This window comes from Helianthus annuus, chromosome 5, assembly GCF_002127325.2.
Source record: "Helianthus annuus cultivar XRQ/B chromosome 5, HanXRQr2.0-SUNRISE, whole genome shotgun sequence".
Lineage (NCBI taxonomy): Eukaryota > Viridiplantae > Streptophyta > Magnoliopsida > Asterales > Asteraceae > Helianthus > Helianthus annuus.
Genome location: NC_035437.2, coordinates 9,894,290 through 9,914,179, shown reverse-complemented (window position 1 = coordinate 9,914,179; position 19,890 = coordinate 9,894,290). Strand labels below are relative to the sequence as shown.

At 34.5% G+C, this 19,890-nt stretch overlaps 3 protein-coding genes across 3 annotated transcripts; all 3 read left to right on the top strand.

The window, feature by feature from the left end:
* Window positions 1–222: 222 nt before the first annotated feature.
* Window positions 223–7,477, top strand: LOC110939936 (kinesin-like protein KIN-5C). Its single transcript, XM_022181501.2, has 22 exons — window positions 223–377; window positions 467–596; window positions 1,619–1,777; window positions 1,880–2,229; window positions 2,340–2,478; window positions 2,602–2,699; window positions 2,842–2,998; window positions 3,066–3,135; window positions 3,245–3,321; window positions 3,410–3,463; window positions 3,538–3,618; window positions 3,740–3,851; window positions 3,936–4,022; window positions 4,128–4,303; window positions 4,390–4,551; window positions 4,653–4,760; window positions 4,895–5,053; window positions 5,132–5,421; window positions 5,515–5,616; window positions 5,717–5,826; window positions 6,884–7,035; window positions 7,121–7,477. The coding sequence occupies exons 1-22, from the start codon at window positions 325–327 to the stop codon at window positions 7,316–7,318; spliced, it is 3,024 nt and encodes a 1,007-aa protein (XP_022037193.1). The 5' UTR covers window positions 223–324; the 3' UTR covers window positions 7,319–7,477.
* Window positions 7,478–9,124: 1,647 nt separating this feature from the next.
* Window positions 9,125–11,285, top strand: LOC110939933 (pentatricopeptide repeat-containing protein At2g33760). Its single transcript, XM_022181499.2, has one exon. The coding sequence runs from the start codon at window positions 9,243–9,245 to the stop codon at window positions 11,145–11,147; it is 1,905 nt and encodes a 634-aa protein (XP_022037191.1). The 5' UTR covers window positions 9,125–9,242; the 3' UTR covers window positions 11,148–11,285.
* Window positions 11,286–16,489: 5,204 nt separating this feature from the next.
* On the top strand, window positions 16,490–18,636 carry LOC110939934 (beta-fructofuranosidase, insoluble isoenzyme 3). The gene is made up of 4 exons (XM_022181500.2): window positions 16,490–17,352; window positions 17,468–17,626; window positions 17,719–17,975; window positions 18,287–18,636. The coding sequence occupies exons 1-4, from the start codon at window positions 16,495–16,497 to the stop codon at window positions 18,558–18,560; spliced, it is 1,548 nt and encodes a 515-aa protein (XP_022037192.1). The 5' UTR covers window positions 16,490–16,494; the 3' UTR covers window positions 18,561–18,636.
* Window positions 18,637–19,890: the final 1,254 nt, after the last annotated feature.

Here is a 19,890-nt window from a genome sequence, read left to right as displayed (position 1 = left end):
CCCCAAAACATCCCTGGATCTCACCCCTGGTTAATTCGTGCCCTTAGGATGATTTAGCCAATTAGGAATGAAATCTAAGTTGGGCTTTTATTTCTTATTGGGCTCGTGAAAGTAATTCACATGGACCGACCATTCTGTCAGCTCACTTACTACCACCGTTAGATCAAACTCCATCAAAATCAACGGTGAGATCAAAATTCTTCAAAATTTCAAAAACTCCACCACATTCATCCCGCTGCCAAAACATTCCATTTTCACCAAATTCATTTTCACATTTTCCAAAATCACTCTTCACACACCTGCACACACAATCTGTGTGTAAATATGTCCAATCGTCATGAAAAAGGCGTCAATGTTCAAGTCCTCCTGCGATGCAGGTAATCTAAAGTGTTTATAACATCTTTCTGCTATATTTTTTTTTGTTAATTATGAAAGAATGTTGTTGTTTTGTTTGTTTGTTTTGCAGGCCGTTTAGTAACGAAGAGTTGAAGAACAATGCGCCTCAGGTGGTGACGTGTAACGAGTATCAGAGAGAGGTTGCGGTTTCTCAAAGCATTGCTGGAAAGCAAATTGATAGGGTTTTTACTTTTGATAAGGTATTATTGTGTATTTGTAAATGTAAATTGCAATTTCTGGTTGATTAGGGTTTTATTCAATCTGGAAATCTGTTTCTTTTTCTTTTTCTTTAAATTTTGAATATTTAAAATGAAAAATTGAATTCGATTTGGTCGATTATGTTTAATATGTGTTTGCATGAGGGGAGATTTAGAAATAATAAAGTTAAGTAATTTCATAGTGCAATGTATGGATCATTTGGTTATTGAAAAGTTGATTATGATTTTTTTACAAAGGTCGGCTCGTTATGAACTGAAACCATTGCAAGGTATGGGACTTGTCCCACATTGGTTATATGGGCAACAAATGTGGGGTTTATAGACTAAATGAGCTCTCTCACCTATCAAACAAGTCTTTTCGGTTGAGTTGTTCTGTTTGGGCCGTAACACGGATTGATTTGTTTAATAGTATAATGTATACGGTTTTATCTGTTGAGTTTAATTAATAAAGAAAAGAGTCGAAGTATGTCACTTTAAATCTGCGTATTTTCATTTACGCCAGGTTTGATTGAATTGGTTATTCTAGCCATAGTTGTTAAAAGCCATCGCCTCTTCCGCCTAGGCCCAATTTTCTAGCTAGGCAAGGCAATTGCGCCTTCAGTCAAGGAAATTGCGGCGAGATTCCTAAATTCTTGAGAGTTTTCCGTAAAGTTCTCTAAATTCTGCAAGATTCTAGCTGGATTTCTACTTTTATCTAACGAAACTACTTTTCTACACTACTAAACTAGCATTTTCTAACTTTTGGTACTAAATAGACGATATTAAATGTTATATAATAGCTTTAGTTTATTTTATTTGAAGAATAGTATTATTTTTTATTATATAAAAACATTTTAAGATTTTTTTGTTGTACGCTTTTTTTTCTCAGGCCCGAGCTTTTTTTTGCGCCTAGGCCCCAGGCGAGGCCTATGCGCCTTGAGTGCGCCTAACGCCTTTAGTAACTATGATTCTAGCAGTTATTAGACATGCAATAACTGATTCCAACTTACTCAATGTTGTTGTAGGTTTTCGGTCCTACAGCTCAGCAAAAAGATTTATACGAACAAGCTGTTATTCCAATTGTAAATGAAGTCTTAGAAGGATTCAATTGCACCATTTTTGCATATGGACAAACAGGCACAGGAAAAACATACACCATGGAAGGAGAATGTAAGCGGGCCAAGGTATAACATCTTTTAATCGTACATTAGCTTTTATATAGTATTAATATTTTGGTTCAATGGTTAACACAACATGACTAACTTTATTGTTTCTTTTGTTCTCAGAGCGGGCCGAACGGAGAGCTGCCATCAGGAGCAGGTGTAATACCGCGATCGGTGAAACAAATCTTCGACACATTGGAGGGCCAAAATGCAGAGTATAGTGTTAAAGTAACATTTTTAGAACTGTATAATGAAGAAATCACTGATCTACTTGCTCCTGAAGAAATATCGAAAATTGGTATTGAGGATAAACAGAAAAAACTCTTGCCTTTAATGGAAGACGGTAAAGGTGGAGTTCTTGTTAGAGGTTTAGAAGAGGAGATCGTAACGAGCGCAAGTGAAATATTCACATTACTTGAGCGGGGGTCTGCCAAACGTCGAACTGCCGAGACTTTATTAAATAAACAATCAAGGTTATCATTTTTCTACAAGCTGTTTACAATTTCACATTTCTTGTTAACTCCAAATCTATTAGTTTCTACCTGTAAGGCTTATTTATTATTATTATTATTTTTTTTTTCAGTCGGTCACATTCGCTTTTTTCTATTACCATACACATCAAAGAGTCAACCCCAGAAGGTGAGGAGCTTATCAAATGTGGGAAACTAAATCTGGTTGATTTAGCTGGTTCAGAAAACATTTCTCGTTCAGGCGCAAGGGAGGTAATATTTCATAAAATCTTCATGAATTATTCTTTGAGTTATTATTTTTAAGTTAAAAAGAATATTATCTTCTTTGTAATATATGTGGTAAAAGCTTGTAACTTTTTTTTTTATTAATATTAGGGTCGTGCAAGAGAAGCTGGAGAAATAAACAAAAGTTTACTTACTTTGGGTCGAGTGATAAATGCTTTAGTGGAGCATCTCGGCCACATTCCTTACAGGTTTGGAATTATAAATAACTTCATGCTTCATGTTTTAGTAAAACTGTTGGGATTATTGTTATATTTCATGCTTCTTTTTCGTGTCATACATGGCTTTTTTATATGCTAAATTTTTGTTTTTGTTTTTTAATTTAATTTTCAGGGATAGTAAACTGACTCGTCTACTTCGTGACTCATTGGGTGGAAGAACGAAAACATGTATCATTGCCACTGTGTCACCTGCCGTTCATTGTCTTGAAGAGACTTTGAGCACATTAGATTATGCTCACAGGGCAAAGAATATTAAGAACAAGCCAGAGGTATAATAACGCTATTATTTTTTTTTTCTTATTTATATGTTTTAATATTTATTATGTCTATGTGTAGGTGAATCAGAAGATGATGAAAACAACTCTAATCAAGGATCTATATGGTGAAATTGAAAGACTCAAAGCCGGTAAGAAAAGTTCATTGTATGATAAGATCCCGGAGAATGTACAATGGGAATTAATTTTAAATAACTAAACTAGCGTGTTATTGTCTCTTTTGATTTTTTTTCTTCCCAGAGGTTTACGCTTCACGTGAGAAAAATGGTGTTTATCTACCAAAAGAGCGGTATTACCAAGAGGAAATGGAACGAAAGGTATCAAAACTTATAACGTTTAATGTTTACTATTAAATTCCATGATATTGTTATTTACTTAATGTTATGGTTTATGTTTTTTGTTTAGTCAATGGCAGATCAAATCGAACAAATGGGAATCAAGATTGAAAACCAACAAAAGGTTTGTTTATATTGGTTATTATAGTTCGTTTAATTTTGGACTTTTGTTTACTTTTTGTTCGGTGACATTCACAGCAATTTGAGGAATTGCAAGCTCAATTTAATGCTCGTGTGGAAGAGTGTTCTGATCTTAGCTGTAAACTTGAGTCTACTCAGGTAAACTAACACAGTCACACTTATAGTTAACTGCATTTTTGTGTTTTTTATTATTTTTTTTTTTAAATTTTCTTTAGAACCCTTGTCATATAGCAGCCTGTTTACCTTTTTTTCTTTGCAGAACAATTTGAACCATACCAGTAACTTATTGGCTAACACTGAGGAGACGTTGAAGAAATGTCAGTATGCTCTAAAGGAGCGGGATTTTATCATAGAAGAACAGAAAAAAGCAGGTGTGTATGTATATATATATATCTGTTTCTATTCGTGTGAATATTTTCTTATTTTTTTTACATACGCTTAAATGTTGTATACAGAAAATGCATTGGCACACCAAGCATGTGTTCTCCGGTCCGACCTAGAGAAATCTCTTCAGGACAATGCATCATTGTTTATGAAAATTGGTATGTTTTATCTCTAATATACATATATACATGAAAATGATGAAATCTAATAGCGTATATACGCTATTAAAATCGTACATATAATATCTTTTCAATTGTATGCAGCAAGAGAGGATAAACTGAGCGCTGGAAACCGGTCAGTTGTAAACAACTTTGAATCTGAGCTGGCGCAAGATGTCGGTTCTCTTTGCAACATGGTGGCCGCGTCCGTATCGCAACAAAACGAACAACTTCAGTGCATCGAGAAGTTCTGTGATACTTTTATCAGCATAAATGATAAGGTATTTGCTTGATTTGTGTCACTACTTATATAACGCGTGTCCACAAATTAGTAATATCTGATCGTTTATATAATTTTATCATACAGGCTATCGCTGATTTAAAGAACAAAGTATCTGCATCAAGGTGTTTGTATATTTCTCATATCGAAGGCATGGAAAATGTTGTACGTTTGCACAAAGCAAGCGCTAATGGACGTTTAGAGGATATTTTAGATCAATCTTCTTCTAATGCTTGTTGTGTTGAAAAAGTAAGTTTTAAATAGTTGCTTAGTATTTTAATACATATAATTTGTTTCTAATATTATTCATTATATAATTTAAACTATATATATTTTTTTTTATATATTAGCTATTGGCTGAAGAAGCTGCAAAAGGACGTTCTATATTCGATGAGCTTCATGGCACTTTATCAACTCAGCAAGGAGAGATTGTGGTTTTTGCTAGAGAGCTTCGAAAGGTTTGCGTTTTTTTTTTGTTTACATGAGAACTTATATGACATTTTTTAGTTTTTTTTTTTTTTTGCTTACATGAGATTTTTCATTTTTTTTTAGTTTATGTTAAATGAATCGTAGCTTTTTTTTTTTTTCGCAGAGGTTTAATGATAGCATCCACCACACGACAAATATATCTGAGTTCATTAACGATGTATTTGAAAAGCTGATGGAAGAATCCAAAGAGATCGGAAATCACGCTAATCAAGTTGACGAGATCCAGACAAAGAATATCGATGAATTTAAGAAGGCATTTGAGGTACATTTCAAACCTTATAAAACAAATAATATAGAAATAACAACGAATATTAACTTTTTAAATAATAAATTCTTTCAGGAGCAATCAAGATCTGATGCAGAGAAGCTTATTGCTGATGTCACAAGTTTATTCTCAAGCCATTTGAGTCGGCAAAAAGAGATGGTGGATGCACGTTTAGCTGGTATAAGAGAAACTTGTTCTGGAAGTAAGGCCGTTCTAGACGGGCACGTTTCTTCAATTGATAACATTACGTCCGATGCCAAAAGGAAATGGCAAGAGTTTTCTTTACAAGCAGAAAACAATGCAAAAGACTGTGCTGAGTTTTCGGCTGCTAAACACTGCCGATTCGAACTATTGCTACAAAAATGGTAACTTAAAAATCCCATGCAATCTTCTTAATTTTAATGTTAGTTAAAAGAGATTATCGTGTTAATGTTTTTTTACTGAACTTTAAACTCCAGCGTTGATACTACCGATATGGCATTGAATCATTCCAAAAAGATACATGAATCCGTGACTGACATGGGTAGTAAACACGTTTCTGCAGTTGAGGAACTTGTTAGGTGAGTCATGTGTGTTTTTCTTGCGTTCAAAAAGTTTTTAGGAAAAAATAATCGAAGCTTTTAAACAAACTTGTAATTGTTTTTTTTTTTTTTTTTGTAGAACTGCTTCTGATAGTAATGAGCATCATGGTGCTGAGATCGGTTCCGCACGGAAAACTGCTGAAGAAGACACATTGAAGAATATTGAGGAAATAATCAAACACATTGAAGGTATGTGTTGAATGACTATATTTTAACTTTTGCAGATATGTTATAACGATTGCAGTATTATTTAGGGGTGCAATGCAAACGAGATGAGCCGAGTCCAAGCTCGTTTGACTTTAGAAAGCTCGAGCTTGAGCTTGGCTCGATTCCAACTTTGTTTCTTAAGTTCGAAATCGGCTCATAGGTGGTTTTTCAAGCTCGAGCTTGGCTTGTTTATTAGTATTTATCAACTATTTATTATATATATATATATAGGGGAGGGTTATCTTGAGAACGCTAAATATTGCGAGAACCGTGAGAACGAATGAAAAAACCAATCAAAACCAAATTTTTTTATACAAACCTTATTGTAATTAAGATACAACATCAAAACAAGAATTTATAACATCAAATAATTCATTTCTCATTTCAAAATCATTCTTTTTAGATTTTTTACACATGTGTAAATATAGCAGATTTACACATGTGTAAATGGCAAACTTACACATGTGTAAATTTCCTTTATTTATGAATTCACGTAAATTTAAACGTGTAAATTGAATTTCTATCATTGTATTCGAATAATAATGATAAGTGTAGAAAATTTTTTTGAATTTGAATTGTTTTTGACCAAGTTCTCATGGTTTTTTCATTTGTTCTCACGGTTCTCACAATATTTAGCGTTCTCATTTAAACCCTCCCCTATATATCTACCTATATATATATATATATATATATATATATTAGTTATAACTATTATTTTATATAATTAATTTATTTTTTCAAAATTTTTAAATAGTAATTATCATTATTTAAATATATATGTAATATATTAATTAAAAAATATATAAACAGTGGGCTCGTTTAGGCTTGCGAGCCGGCTCGAGCTCGATGAGCGAAGCTTGGGCTCGGGCTTGTTTACTAAACGCGCTTGTTTTTAGGCTTGGGCTTTTTTTCAAGCCGACCTCAAGTAGCTCGCGATTAGTTTGGCTCGTTTGCACCCCTCATTCAAGCGATTTATTTATAAAGTGGTCGGTTTGAATCTCTTGTCACTAATGTTTTGCGTGTTGGATTTTCTGTATAGGTACATCTCAAGCAGAGCTAGAGGCGGTTTCTGGAATATTAGAGACCACAAAAGCACAAGCCGTGATTCTTGAAACTTTACAAAGTGATCACACTACACAATCTGGTGCAATAGAACAGAAGGCTCATGATACTTTCCAACAGAAATATATGGTACATGATGCAGGATCACTTCTTGATGAGTCATACTCGTACATAATGATATGTTATGATAACGAAACGTATCTGTCTTTTGCAGGATTATGAACCAACTGGAAATACTCCTGTAAGAAGCGACACTGATGTTCCGAGCAAGGTGGCTATAGAGTCACTTCGGGCAACGCCAATGGAGACTCTTATGGAAGAATTTAGGGAAAATAATTCAACTGAATCTGTTGAATTAAAGAAAGCAAAGATTTCTCATACTCTGCGATCGCCTCTTGCAGAAATCAACTGAACAGAATCATGATTTAATCAATGTTTATGTATATTTTCAAACATGAAGAGATAGTGTGATAGGTGGATAATTCATTTTACATAATCCCTGCTTGGGATTTGATATCAATGCAGTAGATTTTGTTATGTAATGTCAGGTTTTTATTCATTTGGTTTAAGATATGGTATGTGATTGTATCATATAGAGAAGCTGTTGGTGTTAAAAAGGAAGAAATGAGATGAAATTTTCATTCTCATGAGGCTTTTAACCTTAGGATTAAATGCACACAATAGGAATGTCTTTAGTCCAAGTTTTATGAATGTCCATTCTCTCAAATATTTGAAAGTTTGAGTAATGTATCAAGTTACTAATCAGAAGCTGCTGCATTAGTTCTGTCGACAGTTAGGATTTAGCCTACACTTTTAATGAGGCGGCTGAGACGACTAGGATTTAGCCTACGCTTTTAATGAGGCGGTTGAGACTGCTGAATGGCTAAGACTACACTTTTTTCGAGGTAACTCAAATGACTGGATGTCTGAGATGGCTATGTTGCACTTTTTCGAGGTGGCTGAGAGGACTGAATGGTTGAAACGGCTAAGCATACACTTTTTGCGACACAGCTGAGATGGCTAAGCCCTCTTTTTGCCTACTTTTGAAAAGTCCAAATATGGTTTTTATATTGGAAGATATTTGGTAAAGGATGACTATTTTTTTAACTATATCTTTTATACGTATTACAGTTTAGTATTTCACTATATTAAAAAAAAGCTAAACAGATTAAAAAAATATTTATTTGGCAAATTGGATTTAAATAATTCCAACTTTCTCAATTGGCCGATAATAATCTCAACTCAGTTATTTGCCGATAATAATCCGAACTAGCTCATTTTTTTACCGATAATAGCATGCGTTAAAAATAGCTTAACGGAATTAAGTTTTTTTTCGAATTACAAACCGATGTTTTATGGCTTTTGATTAGAACGAAGATACGAGCTGATTGATGTAAAATTTACCTCGAAATACTCTCCCAAAAGACGAAAACAGTGCTTCAATTTGGGTGTTTAAACTTCCAATTAACAAAAATCAAGTTGTTTGGAGCACCGTTTCGAGGTCAGTTTTGCAAAAATCGACTCGTATCCTCGTTCTGATCAAAATCCCTAAAACATCGGTTTGTAATTCGGAAAACAAACTTAACTCCATTAAGCTATTCTTAATGGCGGACTTTTATCGGCCAAAAGTGGACCAGTTCAGATTATTATCGGCAAATAACTGAATTGGGATTATTATCGGCCAAATTGGGAAGTTGGGAGTATTTATATCCAATTTGCCTATTTATTTTAGATTTAAAATTAGGCAAATTGGATTTAAATAATCTAATATGGTTGTTATTGATCAATAATAATCTCAATTGAGTTTATTCCCGCCAGTGGTCCAACCTTTTTCATTTTGTTTGTATAATGGTCCGTGTTAAAAAGACATAACGGGGTTAAGTTTTTTTCCGAATTACAAACCGATGTTATAGGGCTTTTGATCAGAACGATGATACCAGTCGATTGATGTAAAACTTACCTCGAAATTGTGCTCTCAACGGCTTTATTTTTCTTGATTGGAAATTTAAACACCTGAATTGAAGCACTATTTTCGTCGTTTAGAGTATTGTTTCAATGTAAATTTAAACGAAAAAGGTTAGACTACTGACAGAAATAAACTCAATTAGTAAATATTATTATTGGCCAAAATCAGTCCGACTGGATTATTTAAATCCGCCCAAAAATTATTAGTCTTAAGATAAAAGCATAGTTTTTGTCCTGAAAACAGCAGCAGCAACTGTGAGCCCTCCATGTTCAAAAGGCAAAAGTCCTTTGAAGTTTCCAAAAGTCAGGAAATCCTGACTTTTTTTTCCCAAAAGTCCTTTTCAATAAGTTGAAAATAAGCTAAGCCAAACATGCACAAACTCAAAAATCAAACATTGTTAACTGCAAATCAATCGTTTAAACCCCAAAACATCTGTTCTCTTGCTTCAGCCTTATCAAATCTTGATGACGACCAGTCAATTCATCAATCCAATCGCCAGAAAACCCCAATTCTCACTACCCAAATTCAAGTTCATCAACCATCACATCCGGACCCAAAATTCTACATTTCCGCCCTAATTAACTGCAAAAATCTTCAACAGATTAAACCCCTTCACGCCCATTTATCCATTAACGGCCTGATCAATGACCCATTTTTAATTAACAAGCTTTTATATATGTATGTACGTTACAATGCTCTTGATGATGCACGTATCCTGTTTGATAAAATGCCTGAAAGAAACCCGGTGTCTTGGAGTGTTATGATTGGTGGGTTTGCTAAAGCTGGTAGTTATATAAACTGTTTTGACATATTTAAAGAATATTTGAGGTCTGGACAACGGCCGGATGCATACACCTTGCCCGCTATCACACGGGTTTGTCGCAATACGCAGGATTTGAAAATGGGTAGAGTGGTTCATCACGTCGTGTATAAATTTGGGTTGCATATGAATGCTTTCATTTGTGCGGCACTCGTGGACATGTATGCAAAATGTGGTGTTATAGACGATGCACGAAAGTTATTCGATACGATGAAAGACAAAGACCTTACAACATGGACTGTTATGATTGGTGCATACGCGGCTTGTGGAAACGCTGCTGAGTCGTTAGTTTTGTTTGATCAGATGCAGGAACACGGCGGGATTGTGCCTGATAAGATTTCCATGGTGACGGTTGTAAACGCGTGTGCGAAGTTAGGTGCCATGAATAAAGCTAAAATGATACATGATCTTATACAGAAACAACACCACTCGTTAGACGTGATTCTCGGGACTGCAATGATTGACATGTATGCGAAATGCGGCAGCATTGATTCCGCACGTGAGATATTCGATAAAATGAGAGATAAGAACGTTATAACATGGAGTACGATGATTGCAGGTTATGGGTATCACGGGCAAGGACAAAAAGCACTCGAATTGTTTCCTTTAATGTCAAAAAACCGAATCAAACCAAACAACGTCACCTTCGTTTCACTTCTATATGCTTGTAGCCACTCGGGTTTAGTTGAAGATGGTCTTAACATTTTCTCATTGATGCAAGAACAGTACTTTGTAAAACCGGACGTGAAGCACTACACGTGCATGGTTGACTTATTAGGCCGTGCGGGAAAACTAGATCAAGCTTTCGATATGATTGAAAACATGAAGGTTGAGAAAGACGTAGGTTTATGGTCTGCGTTACTTAGCGCGTGCAGAATATATAATCACGTTGAAATGGCACAAAAAGCAGCCGAATCTCTTCTCGAAATCCAGCCTCACAATCCCAGTCATTACGTCATGCTTTCCAACATTTACGCGAAAGCAGGCAAGTGGGAAAATATGGCAAAAATTCGCGCACAAATGACCAACCAAAACCTTAAAAAGACACCGGGTTTTACATGGGTCGAAGCGCAAAACAAGGTCCATAAATTCAGCAGTGGCGATCACTTGCATTGTGAATCTAACAAGATTTATGAGAAGCTTACGAGTCTGGTACGGAAACTGGAGGATTGTGGGTATGTTCCTGATACAGAAGTTGTTCTGCATGATGTGAATGAGGAGCTTAAATTGGGAAATTTGTATGCGCATAGTGAGAAGCTTGCGATTGCGTATGGGCTTATAAGTACACCCGAGGGGACAGTGATCCGTATGACTAAGAATCTTCGAGTGTGTGGCGATTGTCACACGTTTATGAAGTTCGTGTCGGTTGTTGAACGAAGGGAGATCGTTGTCCGGGATGCAAAGAGGTTTCACCATGTCCGGGAAGGTGTTTGTTCTTGTGGTGACTATTGGTAGTAAACCATTGATTATTGATCATGGTTAAGATATCTTTTATCTTTTTATATATATTTTTTTTGAACGGCCAACAAACTCAATCCCGAGCACTCTCGGGGCACCCACTGGACAAACGGAGTACTCCGAGAGTAACCCGAGTCCACCACCAATTCCGGGGAAAACCCGTAACCCACCCGCCCGTAGGCACGACGGTGAAATTACCGGTAAAACCCATTTGGCTCAAGGATCCAACTCAGGTTTTCCTGGGTCTCCTATCACTGCCCAACAGTGCCTCACTCTACACCAAGTGGGAGTCGAATCTGCATCTCTCAAGAGAAATGCAAGTCCTCCACCACTTGATCTAGAGATCATTGGCTTTTATCTTTTTATATACTTGTTAAATTTTATAGATTTTATTGCTTTTAGTTTTTATTTTTTAGCTTGGGTAATTAGATATCACTACTCCTCCCTCTCTTAACTGTAATAACCTGAATTGAAAAAAAAAAACGAATTAATAATGATAATATTTAAGGCTTAATATAACAATAATAATAGACAAAGTATTGTTTTGATTTGTTAGAACTTTCTAAAAAATTGGCAAATATCAAGGAGATTTTGAAGAAAAAAAACTCCATACAAAACATGCCAGTTTTTACTGAGTTATAAAGTAATTTATGATTTATAACTAAACTTGAAAACCAAATGTGAAGGTATTTGACTGAACTCCTAATTATTAGCATTTAGAAAACTAAAACCCATGTAACTATTTGCTACGTAGACAAAACTAATTGATTCTATAATCGTATTGGTTGATCAGGAACCAACTACATAATTGGTCCACTTGAGTCTATTTGAACTGTCCCATCTGAACGTGTTGAACATGTCGGTTGTAAGACCACCTGTAGTGGGGCGTTTTTTTGAAAAAAAATTGACAAAAAAAACGCCCGGAAACGCCCCCACCCCCATTACGGTAGGCGTTATTTTTGAAAAAAAATGTAACCGGCGTGTTTATTAAAACGCCAAAATGAGATTGTGATGGCTTGACTTTGGTTTGAATGGCCAATGAGAGAATAGATTGGTTTTTTTTTTTTTTTATTTTATTTTTTTTAATGATTGGAAGGGGCATTATTAGGCATTATTCCCACTATGCCACTTTTGCAATAACGCCCCATGCTGACTGGGATGACACGTGTCGGATAATGCCCCATGATGGGGGCATTATTTTTCTTAACCACTACGGGTGGTCTAAGACTGGTTGAACCTACAAACCGAGCCTTAAAGGTTTATTGGTCGGTTTGAAAATTTTATTTTTTGTTTCATTCCAATCATCAGGGTAAATTACATAAGGATAGCAGGTAGACGAACAACAAACTGCATCACCATCCCCTTCTGAATATTGAATTACGTCCTAAATAATCTGTTGCTAATTTTAACAAAGTATTAGTCTTTATTAAGCAAAATATGAACTCAAATGAACCTCCATTGTTATATATCCATTTAATATAATACCAAAACATATTAACCAAACAAGTTTTAAATAGGTAAACGCTAGTTATAATATTCCACATAAAACAACAAATAAATAGTGAATACTAATTTAGTAAAGTGGGAAACTCATTAACTAATAACTAGACACAGAACGACTAATCAATATTCATCTGCACAGACAAATGCTAAGAAATTAAATATTCAGTTTATAAAAAAAAAATAATAATACCATGATCCGAATATACGTATTTTTTTGTCATCGCCACAAAATTATTTTATTACTTATCGAATACGAGATTTCGGACTACAAACACCATATATAGCTTTGTTTTTTAATACAATAATAATAATATTATTATGTAGCATTATTTTTCAAGGCGTGTATATAATAATGCGTGTTATTTTTGTCTACTCTACGGTGCATTTGTAACCCCAGAAATAAGAAAATATTCAGGGCGAAAAACACCTTCTTGAAGAACTAGTAGTGTAGAGGAGATAAAATCGTTGGCCTTCATTCGATTAAAGAATAAAGAGAAAAAACTATCTTTTAGATTGGAATGATTGGTGTAATTTCTCTTTCTAAACTCCTTGCTAGAATGCTAGTATTATAAAAACTCCCGCCATTCAGAAAACTACACACTTACACACATGGATTAATTTTAAAAGACTTAACTGCAATTTTCGTCTTTGTGGTTTGTTCAATTATATCAGTCCAGACCAAATTTCAAATTTGTACCATTACCGTCTCTGACATTCTTAATACATGCCAATTCCGTCCAATAAGTTGAATCAAATAATTGGACAGACTAGAATGACGAAAATGACAGTTAACTCATGTTTTCTTAACGAAAATGACATATTTCAAGAATGTCAGGGACATAAATGATACAAATTTGAAATTTAGTATGAGCTGGCATAATTGTACAAACTATAGGAACGAAAATGGTAGTTAACTCATTTTAAAATTCCCATTTTTGTATGTTTGTTAGTTAAAAAAATTAGTCAATCGAAAAAATCTCTAACTAACTTTGTGTAGTCATTTTGGGCTTAGTTTAGTGGGCCCTTAGCTCAGAAGTCATAGTGATGAAGTCATGAAGCACACTAAAGTTTAACACAATTCCCATTATTTGGAAAATATATCCATCTATTAAAACTTATCCACATGCAATATACAAGTAAACAACCTTTCCCTATAAATACAACATATCCACCTAAAACTATCCTTCATTCCTCATCAATTTTCCCCTTTCAGATACACGTTTTGGTGTCCTTTTCTCCATAAGAAACCTAATATTTTATAATGATGAGGGTTTCTAGTAAACTATTTTGTGTAATTGCATTCGTGGTGTGTTTGTTTCCAATGTTGGATAACATCAATGGAGGAGTTATGGCTTTTCATAAAGAGTACATCAACTATAAAGTTATGACCACAAAGAACGTTGATCAAGTTTACAGAACTGGTTATCACTTTCAGCCTAAACAAAACTGGATCAATGGTACGTTTAATTTATCTCATATATAAAGCAAAAGACCCTTCTAATTTTTCTTCAAAACACTAAATGTCCCTTTTTTTTTAAGACGATATGTATGTATGGATGTTGAATTCTTTCATATTTGAATTCATGTGTATACTTCTCATATGTGTGTGTAGGTTTTGGTGTAGTTTTATGTAATCAAATCTAGATGTAGATATCATAGGCAATAAATTAGTGATTTTGTTATGTCTCTTTTTAGAGTAAATTACAATTTTAATCTCTGTGGTTGTTTCACTTTTACCTATTAGCCCAAAAAAATCTTTTGACATTTGTATTCTGAACATCATTTTATCTAACTATTTTAGCCCTTACCACTAACACCATCCATCAAACTGGTCATGTGCACCTTACGTTATGTCCATTAAAGTAATTTACTTCTTTTTACTTCATTAAAAAATTTGATTATAATAGATTAAATCAATGTTTTCAGAACTGGACCGGACGTCGAACCGGTCTTCTTACCGGTTCAATGGTCCAACCGGTCAGACCAGACGAAAGAACCGGAAAGTATCGTAAATATTACAAAAATTAATAGGGTTAAATCTGAAAAAAAATATATAAAATACCGATCCAACCCTTCCAAAGACCGATCCGACCGGCCGGTTTCCCGGTCCAACCGCCGGGTCACCGGTTCAATTCCGGTTCAATATATTTCCGACCCGATACCATGACTCGGACCGGCTCAACCTCCGGTTCCCGATCCGACCGGCCGGTCCGGTCCGGGTCTAAAAACACTGGATTAAATAGTGGCCCACTCACTTTATCTAGGCCAATTGACATAAATGCCTTTCATGTGAGGGGTACATGATTGGTTTCTAACTAAGAAAATGAATGAGATTAGTGATAAGGTTCAAACGGGTTAAAAAAAAAGATATTTGAAGTTCAGATGTTAAAAAATTCCCTTTTAAATTAAGGGAGTTAAAAGTGCCCAAACTATAAAGGCAAAAATCGTAATTTAGTCTTGTTTTTAACAATTTTTTTTCTTGTTTTACTTGGTAAGTATTCAATAAGAGTTTGTTTAACCGATGTGTTTTGTTACCTTTTCAAAGAAATGTTCAAAGTCAACATTCTTGAAATGTATTGACCAACAAAAAAGTGTATACACATGCACCATATACATACACCAACGTGTCCTATGCACACACATCAATTTTGTAAATTTGAGGAAAAAATACTTTAAAAAAATTCATGGTTTGTATTGGTCCCGCATATTATTCCATCTTTACTATTTTAGGGATTTAAGAGTATATTATTAAAGTTAAATACATAGCTTATGGAATAATTATTACCAATGTTTTCAGAATCGGACCGGATGTTGAATCGGTCTTCTTACCGGTTCAATGGTCCGACCGGTCGGACCGGACGTAAGAATCGGAGGTATCGTAATATTATAAAAATTAATAGGGTTAAATCTGAAAAATATATAAAAACTGGTCCAACCCTTCCAAAAACCGGTCCGACCGGCCGGTTTCCCGGTCCAACCGCCGGGTCGCCGGTTCAACTCCGGTTCAAGGCATTTCCGGCCCGATACCATGAACCAGACCGGCTCAACCTCCGATTCCCGGTCCGACCAGCCGACCCGAATCTGAAAACACTGATTATTACTTTAAAATAAAGAAAACACACATAAAAGCTAATACATCATAGTATACTTATAACTCTAGTTTCTTCTCTACCAAATATAACTAGAATCTAACATACATTTTTTTTAAACTTGAATTTTATATAAAAAAAACTTACCTTGACCATTCTTGTCTCTACCCATACTATCCTATTAATAGTAAGTATGAATTTGTATCTGTCAGTTATAGTATCCAATAAAGAAAACGGATATAGTTTGAACGGTCAACAAAACAATCTCATTGACGATTAGGCTAAAATCAAATATATCATATAACGTGTTTAAGATATGAATATATGATCTTCACATACCTTTTGTGAAACATTAGGCTAAAATCAAATATATCATATGAGGTGTATTGTTTAAGATATGAATATATGATCTTCACACATCTTTTTTGTGGAAAATTGAACTGAAAGAGATCAGGAGCTCTTTCAATTACTATATTACCTAAAAAATCCTTAAATAAAACTAAATTATTAAATATATAATTATATTTTTGCCAAGAAAATATTTTCTTATATCACTTGTCCTTTTCATTATAACTTAATATGCGATTTACTAATGGTTTTCTTTGCCTTTTTTTGCATGATGTGTAACATATTGAATCAATGTAGACCCAAACGGTGAGTTTATTTCTCTTGTTTTCATCATATGTGATTAATTATATATTGTTACTTTTGTTAAATAGTTTCTAACTAGTTTTTTTTTATTTGTAGCACCAATGTATTACAAGGGATACTATCATTTGTTCTATCAATATAACCCAAAAGGTGCAGTGTGGGGCAATATTGTATGGGCACATTCGGTATCGAAAGACATGATAAATTGGATTTCGTTAAAACCAGCAATCACACCATCAAAACCTTTTGATAAGTACGGGTGTTGGTCTGGCTCGGCCACAATTCTACCAGGAAACAAACCTGTTATTTTGTACACTGGAATAATTGCCAAAAAACCAAAACCAGGCTACCAAGTCCAAAACTATGCAATACCTGCAAACTATTCAGATCCCTTTCTCAAGGAATGGATCAAACCCGATGACAACCCAATAGTGAAACCAACTCATGAGAACGTGTCATCATTTCGTGACCCCACAACGGCTTGGTTCAACAATGGTCGTTGGAAAATGATTATAGGAAGTAAACATAATCATCGTGGCATTGCATATTTGTATAGGAGCCGAGATTTTGTTAAATGGACTAAGGCCAAACATACATTTCATGACAAACCTGACACCGACATGTGGGAATGTCCGGACTTTTACCCCGTATCAACATGTGGAACAAACGGGTTGGAGACCTCGACGCTAGAAGGAGGAGTTAAACATGTTTTCAAAGTTAGTCTTGATGCGACTAGGTTTGAGTATTACACGATTGGGACATATAACACAATCAAGGATAAATACTACCCTGGCACCACTTTTGTTGATGGTTGGGCTGGGTTAAGATACGATTATGGAAACTTTTATGCATCAAAAACATTCTTTGACCCGGGCCAAAACCGGAGGATTTTGTGGGGGTGGGCTAATGAGTCAAGCACCGCGTTAGAAGATACCACAAAGGGATGGGCTGGAATTCAGGTAATCACCTTATAAAATAGTTGTATTTCAAACAAAATTTTACATTGTGTACAAAATAGTTGTAGTATTCTTATGATTTATAGCTTTTTTATCTTTATGACTTTATTTTGTGTAGTTGATTCCACGTATGGTATGGTTACATCCTAGTGGAAAGCAGTTGGTGCAATGGCCAATTCATGAATTGGAAAGCTTAAGAGGTGATAGGCTGCACCAAACCGATGTGACACTCAACAAGGGAGAGATGCTTGAGGTCAATGGAATTACAGTTGCCCAGGTTTGTACTTTATGTTTTTGTACTTGTAATACAACTGATTTCATTAATAACGATAAGAATATGATTTTTATGTAACACATGATCAAACACAGGCGGATGTGGAAGTGACATTTACGTTTTCTAGCTTGGATGAAGCTGAGACTTTTGATCCAGAATGGTCCAAATTACCCTCCGAAAATCTTGCAATGGAGATATGTGGAATCAAGGGTACTAAACAAGGCGGGTTAGGGCCGTTTGGAGTCTTAACGTTGGCCTCTAAGAAACTCGAAGAATACACTCCTGTATTCTTTAGGGTATTCAAGACTCTAGACGACAAACATAAAATTCTTATGTGTTCAGACGCTACACAGTAATATCTCTGTTTCTCTCTCTCTCTCTCTACATGAGTGTGTGTGTCAAGGGCAGCTCTATAGTATAGCTCACCGAAGAAAGTTTTAGGCCACTAAATAATGAAAGCCCTTTAAATTCGAAAGCCTTGGGCTAGAGTTAATTAAGATATATTCTCTAGTATCACTTTATTCCCTTAATAGTGTTAGATGAAAGAAATTTTTTATAAACATGTTATTTGAAAGGCATGTAAATTCTTTCGTTGAAAAAGAAAAATTCTTACATGATTTCATTACTAATGTTTTGTTTCTGTTTTGTTTTGTTTGGAGACAGTTCCTCGTTGAACAAGAAGGTATATAAACCACCATTTGCAGGTTTTGTGGATGTTGATATTGGCAAAAAGAAGCTTTCACTTAGGATCTTGATCGATCATTCAGTTGTAGAAAGCTTCGGGGAAGGTGGAATGACTGTTATAACATCAAGGGTTTATCCGACACTAGCAGTGGGGAGAAATGCACATTTGTATCTATTTAACAATGGTACAGAGAGCATTACTCTTGAGAAATTTAATGTTTGGTCGATGAATAGTCCCCATGTCATGAATTAAGCTAAGTTTAGTTACGTAGTAAAGTACTAGTTGATTAATTAGTTAACGTGACGTTATTTGGGATTAATTTTCCAAATACTTTATTGTAAGCATCTTTTGCAATTAGTCTTCATTTATCCTACTTTTTAGACGTTTTTCTTGTCTTTAGTTTGTATATCTTACCAGTTTGTTTAAGCCAGGATCTAACATTAATTGTTACGACTAATGTCATGACATTGTCCTCATTCACTAAATCATGGTCTACAATGGCGTAGCTTGACCGGGGGGGGGGGGGTCATGGGACCCAGTTTATATAAATATTTAGGCAAAATAATTGTGGGGGGCGATCCTTTATAATTTTAAAAATTTTTGATGAAAAATCGGAAATTTTACACTTCTAACCGAAACATTGGAAGGGTGGGTGCACCCCCGGGTATCAACTAAGCTACGCCCCTGATGGTCAATAGCGTATAATGTTCTAAAGTTTATAGAGATTATCACTAACAATTATCGAAATGATAAGTTGCATGAGGAACAATATAATGTTGTAAAGATATAGAGATTAGTTACTAACAATTGTCAAAATGATATGTTGCATGAGGAATAGTAAGTGATTACTCGTTAGAGTAATTTAAATTGTAAGAAATTGTCCCCAATATCATAATATACAGACTGACCAGTACATCTAAATTTTCAAACTTTATATAAGCTTTAAACATGGTTAGAAAATTTGTTCTTTATCAATGTTGTTACACTTCTAAAAGTTTAATACAATTATACCAAAATTGATTAGTTTATCATCTTAACATGTAAATATTACTCAAAACATAAAAAACTTATAATCAAATAACCATAAAGCAAAAAAAAAAAAAAAAAAAAAAAAAAAACAGATTAAATGAATTTTTTGGTGTGTTTGTATTGTTGCGCTATTTAATACTTGGATATATAAACGAAAAATATCACAAAAAACCAACATTCTTTTCGTTTTTTCTTTGCAAAAGTCTCTTTACCCAACTTTTACATATTATAGTCTCTATACTTGTTAAAATTTGAACATAACTATAAAATGACTTATACTATAATGTTTATAGCTAATGTGTCACATGTAAAATATAATATGCTAATATGACAATCTATATGTTAAAAATAAACATGCAAGTTAATTGTGTGATCATTTGGTTTTTTCCTTTTGTTTTGTGGTTTATGTTGGCTTTTTACTCATTTGTTTATGTCTTTTGTAATTATAAGTATATCTTCCAACAAAAATTACAAGTCAACAAAGAAATCAACTACAATCAAAATAATGTTCTGATTTATCACAGTGACATCTGCGGATCTAGGGGAGGGTCTG

What these genes read in the sequence shown, in the direction of transcription:
- LOC110939936 (XM_022181501.2), top strand. Translation starts at nt 325, where the DNA reads ATGTCCAATCGTCATGAAAAAGGCGTCAATGTTCAAGTCCTCCTGCGA. An exon ending in CAAGTCCTCCTGCGATGCAG is followed by an intron (nt 378 to 466) that starts GTAATCTAAAGT and finishes TTTGTTTTGCAG; the next exon opens with GCCGTTTAGTAACGAAGAGT. An exon ending in GAGAATGTAAGCGGGCCAAG is followed by an intron (nt 1,778 to 1,879) that starts GTATAACATCTT and finishes TTTTGTTCTCAG; the next exon opens with AGCGGGCCGAACGGAGAGCT.
- LOC110939933 (XM_022181499.2), top strand. Translation starts at nt 9,243, where the DNA reads ATGCACAAACTCAAAAATCAAACATTGTTAACTGCAAATCAATCGTTT.
- LOC110939934 (XM_022181500.2), top strand. Translation starts at nt 16,495, where the DNA reads ATGTATTACAAGGGATACTATCATTTGTTCTATCAATATAACCCAAAA. An exon ending in AGGGATGGGCTGGAATTCAG is followed by an intron (nt 17,353 to 17,467) that starts GTAATCACCTTA and finishes TATTTTGTGTAG; the next exon opens with TTGATTCCACGTATGGTATG. An exon ending in ATGGAATTACAGTTGCCCAG is followed by an intron (nt 17,627 to 17,718) that starts GTTTGTACTTTA and finishes GATCAAACACAG; the next exon opens with GCGGATGTGGAAGTGACATT.